Source organism: Megascapheus bottae, chromosome 1 (genome assembly GCF_031878675.1).
Source record: "Megascapheus bottae isolate mThoBot1 chromosome 1, mThoBot2.hap1, whole genome shotgun sequence".
NCBI lineage: Eukaryota > Metazoa > Chordata > Mammalia > Rodentia > Geomyidae > Megascapheus > Megascapheus bottae.
Window position 1 is genome coordinate 7,391,269 of NC_143509.1, and position 6,160 is coordinate 7,397,428.

Genomic DNA, 6,160 nt, shown 5'->3' on the forward strand with positions numbered 1-6,160 from the left:
AAGGAAATGCCCTTTGGCTTATGCCTGTCATGCTAGCAGCTCAGGAGGCTGAGATCTGAGGTTCATGGTTCAATGCCAGCCTAGGCATGAAAGTCTGTGAAACTCTCAACTCCAATTTGAAGCACCAAAAATATGAAAGTGGAGGTGCTGTGGCATTAGTGGTAGGCTTAACTAACAAGTCTCAGGGATACTGAGTTTAAATCCCAGGACTGGCACATACACACAAACACACACACATACATACAATACACAGCATATGTGTTTATGCTCTGGAGCTGGAACTTACTATGCAGAAATCAGCAGAATTAATGGATCATACAATAATAAACTGGATAAATTTGGTTCATATGCTCAATGCTCTATCTATCTATCTATCTATCTATCTATCTATCTATCTATCTATCTATTTATCTGTCTATGTATCTAGAATGTAAATGTTTATGGGCATAAGCCTGAGGGACAGGGAAGGAATGGTGGGATTGAATAATAGAGAATATGTGTGAAGATGAAGATAAAATCCACTAAACCCTGTTGCAATCAGGGGAAGAGACTATGGACCAAAGAAAAATCTACAGAGGGGTTTAGTGTGATCAAAACACCATATATGCCTGTATGGAAATACCCCAGCAAACCCCCCCTTTCCAGTTGGTATACATAGAAAACCATTCTGTGCACACAGAATCCAGTGTGCATGTGCAAAACCAGGTGAGGGAAGTTGGGTGCCAGTGGCTCACAGCTGCCATTCAAGCTACTAAGAGGCTGCAATTGACGGATCACGGTGTGAAGCTAGCTCAGGCAGGGAAATCCATGAGATTCTCATTCTTTATTATTACCAAATAGCCACATGTGTGCTGTAGTTCACTTGGTATGGCTCAGAAGTTCAGGGAGAGTGCACAGACCCACAGTTGAAGACCCATGACTGGCACATGTACATGCGGTCACACAGAAAGGCAGAAACACAGACACACAGACACACAGACACACAGACACACACACACACACACACACACACACACACACACACACACACACACACACAGTCCCTGGCCTGGAACCCAAAAGACAATACCTGGTGTACAGAGGAACCTTAACGGGTGATTAACAAATACGTAAGCGGATGTTGCATGCTGACAGTTAACGCTGATTATTGGGAAAGAGTGAAGAAAAGTGAGAGACCTTTCAGAAGGGAACTTCATGTGGAAGGGGCTCTAGGTTGCAGAAAGTGAGAGAAAGAAGGGAAGCCAGAGTTCACATAGCCTGAACTCCAAGTTCATTGCCATTCTGGGACCTCACCTGCAGATGTGAGCTCACTTCTGGCCCTTCTCATCCTCACTATTCCAGAGGATTGCCTGCTACTCACCCCATTTTTTTTCTCTTGTTGTCCATAAATTTACATTTCCCCTGTCTTTACCAGGCTATCATGGCTCTCTGTTTTGGTTATTACTGAAGATTTCTTATCTCTCCAACTCCTCCTTAGAACTTTGTTGGCTGGGGTTTTCACGGAGACTGAATTCAGAGAAGGGAGTCAGAAGCTTGTGCAGTTTCTTGCAACTCAAACGATGAATGTACTAAGATCTCCTCATCAAATGAATTGCCTTTCATGAAATAATTGTCTTTATGAAATGAAATGTCTTTCTAGTCTCCAAGCCATTTTGTTCCCATGAGATAAAGTGAAGATGACATCATGGATAAACAGTATTAGGTTAATTTCTTGCATTATTGTAGGCTGTTACAGGGGAGAGGAATTAATTTATTCCAAGGGGAACACAGTTCCTTTTGTTATGTTCTTTTGTTTTGAGAAGAAGATAACAATGAATTCTCAAAGGACCTATTAATTTCTATAGGAACGAAATCTCTGGAGCCATGTCGATTTGGCATCTGCCTTGAAGAAACTTTGGACATGTAATAGATCACTTGATGTCTAAGGAAAAATATTCTTGATTTTTTTCATTATTAAAGTATCTTATGCTTTGAAATTATAGATAAAAATCCCATGTTTAATTTGTATAACAGCACACTGCGACACCCAGGACACTATAAAATTTTATTTGTTACCTCATATATGTTACCCTTATTATCCATTCAGAAAATCACAACAATAGCTCAGTGCCCTGTACAATGGATTAAATAAATGAATAATCATTTAATTATTAGTTAATGAATGTATCTTCCCTGGTTAACTGGACATTTGTATTTTCTGTTCTTCATTTCTCTCATATCAGCCCCTAATTCCTTTTCTTCTGTTATTGCTCCCCTTGGCCCAATTGCTGGATTTCTATGAAATCAAGTTTAGAAAATTCCGCTAGGTTTTTTTGCTCACTCCTGTCATTCTAGCTACCCAGGAGGCTGAGATCTGAGGATCTTGGTTCAAAACCAGCCCAGGAACTAAAGTCCGTGATACTCTTATCTGCAAATAACCACTAGAAAAGCAGATGTGGGCCTTGGCTCAAGGAGTAGGGCGGTAGTGTTGAGCTGAAGATCTCAGGGACAGCATCCAGGCTCAGAGTTCAAGTCCAAGAACGGACAAAAAAACTAAAGAAAGAGAAAAAGGTAAAAGAAAACAATCTCAGCTAGGTGCTGCTGGCTCAGGCCTGTAATTTGAAATACTTAGGAGGCTGAGATGTGAGGATTTAGAGTTAGAAGCCAGTGGGGCAGAAAAGTCTGTACAGTCTTCTCATCAATGACCAATAAAAAGGCAGAATGGAGCTGTGGCTCAAGCAGAAGAGCAGAATCCTTGAACAAAAAGAGTCATGGACAATGCCCAGGCTCTGAGTTCAAGCTCCAAGAGCAACACACACACACACACACACACACACTCACACACGCAGGAAAAGAACTGACACCCCTAAATAAAACCAGAAACATATCATTCCCTCCTGATCCTATTGAATTATGGATAGCGTGTGTGTGTGTGTGTGTGTGTGTGTGTGTGTGTGTGTGTGTGTGTGTGTGTGTGTGTGTGTGTGTGTGTTGGTCCTAGGCCTGGAGTTCTGGGTTGGAGGATTCTCCCATACCTTTTGTGCTCAAGGTTGGAGCTCTATCACTTCTGCCACAACTCCACTTCTGTCTTATTCTTATGTAAGTGGAAATAAGGTCCTGGAGGACTTCCTGCTCAGGATGACTGGGAGTTTCCATCCTCAGATCTCAGCCTGTGGAGTAGCTGCGGGTTCAGTCTTGAGCCAGTGGCATCAGAACTGATTTTGGGAGTTATTTAGTGCAGGACACATCTTATACACACAGTGACATTTTGGGTTTTGTTTTTCCAATTTGGATGCACCTTTTTCTTTCTCTTGATGGATTCCTCTGGCTGGGACACAGTGCTGAGTGACAGAGAATGCAGGCTCCTGTGTAATTTAGATCTTACAACCTTCCAGGTTTCTTCATTCAGTACATTGTTTGCTGTTTCCTTACTTCAGTACATTGTTTGCTGTTTCCTTACTAGAGAGAGATCACCTCTCTCTCTCTCTCTCTCTCTCTCTCTCTCTCTCTCTCTCTCTCTCTCTCTCTCTCTCTCTCTCTCCTCCGTCTGTCTCTCTCTCTCTTTCTTTTTCTCTCTGTCTCTCTCCTCTCTCTGTTGTGGGCCTTGAACTCTAGGCCTGGGCACTATCTCTGAGCTCTCAATGCTAACAATCTCCTTGTTTGAGCCACAGCAACACTTTCAGTTCTCTGGTGGTTAATTGGAGGTAAGAGTCTGATGGACTTTCATGTCCAGGCTGGGTTTGATCTGTGATCCCCAGATCTCAGGCTCCCGAAGAGCTAGGATCCAGGTGTGAGCACAGGTTGCCCCGTTTACTTCCAGCAGTTTTATGGGTAGAGATAAGAGTGTCACAGACTTTCCTCTCCAACCTGGCTTGGAGGCTCCATCCTACATCTCAGCCTGTAAGACGTGAAGCTGAAATTACAACAGGAAACCATATAGAATGTAATTGGAGATATAGCCAAAACTAGTACTTTCTGGAAAGTTCTGTTGTATTTCATTAAATAGGAGGGAAAATTGACAAAAGGGATTGCAGCAAATCAAATCTTTATTCAGAGCATAGGAAAGGCTGATGAGAATGAGAGAAGTGTGTGGGGTATTCACTTAAAAGGAGCCCCAGTCCCAGAACCTAGAAGGAAAGCCTCTTAGATACTCAACAACAAACATTAATTGTCCACAATTAAGTTGATTTCACAATGCGGAAAAATATTGACAAAATAATGTTGATTTATTTACACATTCATTTTTTTTGGTTGGTGATAGGGCTTGATCTCTGGGCCTGGTTGCTGTTCTTGAGCTCTTCAGCTCAAGGCTACAGCTCTACCCCTTGAGTCACAGAACCACTTCTGGATTTCTAGCAGTCAATTGTAGATAAATGCCCAGGCGGGCTTTCCATTTTGATCCTCAAATTTGAAGCTCCTGAGTAGCTAGGATTATAGATGTGAGCCACTGGTCCCAGCCAAGACAATCTTTATGTGGCCATATAGAAATCCACAGATAAATATTCAACCTTTTCTGTATTATGTCAATCGTGAAGAAAATCTACAACAACAATTCTGGTGAGTATGAGAAAAACAGGCATCCTCAGACTCTTGTCTGTTGTCTGAGGATGTCTCTTAGTATAGCTATCATGGAAACACGTTCATATCTGAGTGGGAAAGAGAAATTAGTAAAGAAAAAAAAATTGCCCTCAAACTTAAAACAAAATCTCGCATGTAAGGACACAATTTCTGTTCTGAATGTGTTGGGATTTTATTTGGATTCTTGGAGGAGGAGGTGGAGGAGGAAGAAGGGGAGGAGGTAAAGAAGGATGAGAAGGAGGAGAAGAAGAAGTAGTTTTGTGTTTGAGGAGGAATAATTAATATAGAAGAGGATAAATTACAGGGATACTGTGTAAATTTGGATTGTGATAAGTGTTTTCTATGTTCAATTGGAAATGCCCACGAAAGTTGTGCAACAGTAACCCAAATAGGACTATTAAGAAAAATTCACACTGAAAACAGAAGTTGTTCTTCTGATGGATAGCAAGTAAATTTCCTTGAAAGATAGATGTCTAAATATGGACAGAGAAAACCATAGGGGCTTTGGTGGCACACGTGAATAAGTACGTCTTTTGTAGATGGAAAAGTCTATACATACATATACACTGAATCCTATAATGGAGGAAAAGTATCACTGATCTGATATTCAACCAATTTGTCTTCCCACTTCCAATGGATTACTTTGTTCTGTGCTTCACAATCCATCAAGACAGGAGACCACTCTGCCTGGCAGTCTCTCCAGGGCCCCCATCACGTCCTGGTTCCTCAGGCTGTAGATGAAGGGGTTCAGCATGGGAGTGACCACTGTGTACATCACCGAGGCCACCTTGCTTCTGTGGGCAGAGGAGGACACTGCAGAGCTGAGGTACACCCCAAGTCCTGTCCTGTAGAACAAGGAGACCACGCAGAGGTGAGAGCCACAGGTGGAGAAGGCTTTGTGCTTGGTAGCTGTGTTGGACATCTTCATTATAGAGGAGAGGATCTGATGGTAAGAGAAGAAGATTCCTAAGGCAGGAAACACACCGAAGAGCACAATAGCCCGGTACATCCAGATGTCATTGATGAGGGTGTCAGATATGGCCACCTGGAGAACCTGAGCTAGTTCACAGAAGAAATGGGGGATGGTGGTTCCCGGGGAGAAGGTTAATTTCCTCATCAGTACAACATGGATTAGTGAGATGCAGAAAATGAGAAGACAAGACACGAGGACCAGGAGGCCACACAAGTGAGGGTTCATGATAAGTGGGTAGTTCAGTGGGTGACAGATGGCCACAAAGCGATCATAAGCCATCACCATCAATAGGAAATTATCCATTCCAACAAAAATCATGAAGAAATGCACCTGAGTGAGGCACTCTGGGTAGGAGATGTCTTTCCTCTGGGTCTGGATGTTCACCAGCATCTTGGGTATTGTGGTGGAGGTAAAGCAGATGTCCACAAAGGACAGGTTGGAGAGGAAGAAGTACATGGGCGTGTGGAGGTGGGGGTCAGAAGTGACAGCCAGGATGATGAGCAGATTTCCGTGTATGGTGATCAGGTACATGGACAGGAAGAGCCCAAAGAGGATGGGCTGGAGTTGAGGGTCATCTGAGAGGCCCAGCAGGAGGAATGGTGATTCCCCTGTGTGATTTTGTGCTGTCAT

The 6,160-nt window shown here is 42.9% G+C and overlaps 1 protein-coding gene across 1 annotated transcript; it reads right to left on the reverse strand.

Annotated features, from left to right (window-relative positions):
• Nucleotides 1-5,212: 5,212 nt before the first annotated feature.
• On the reverse strand, nt 5,213-6,160 carry LOC150068239 (olfactory receptor 7D4-like). Its single transcript, XM_090353747.1, has one exon. It carries the CDS (start codon nt 6,158-6,160, stop codon nt 5,213-5,215), a length of 948 nt encoding a protein of 315 aa, XP_090209873.1.

Coding starts and splice junctions, on each gene's coding strand:
- LOC150068239 (XM_090353747.1), bottom strand. CDS start 6,160: ATGACAGCACAAAATCACACAGGGGAATCACCATTCCTCCTGCTGGGC.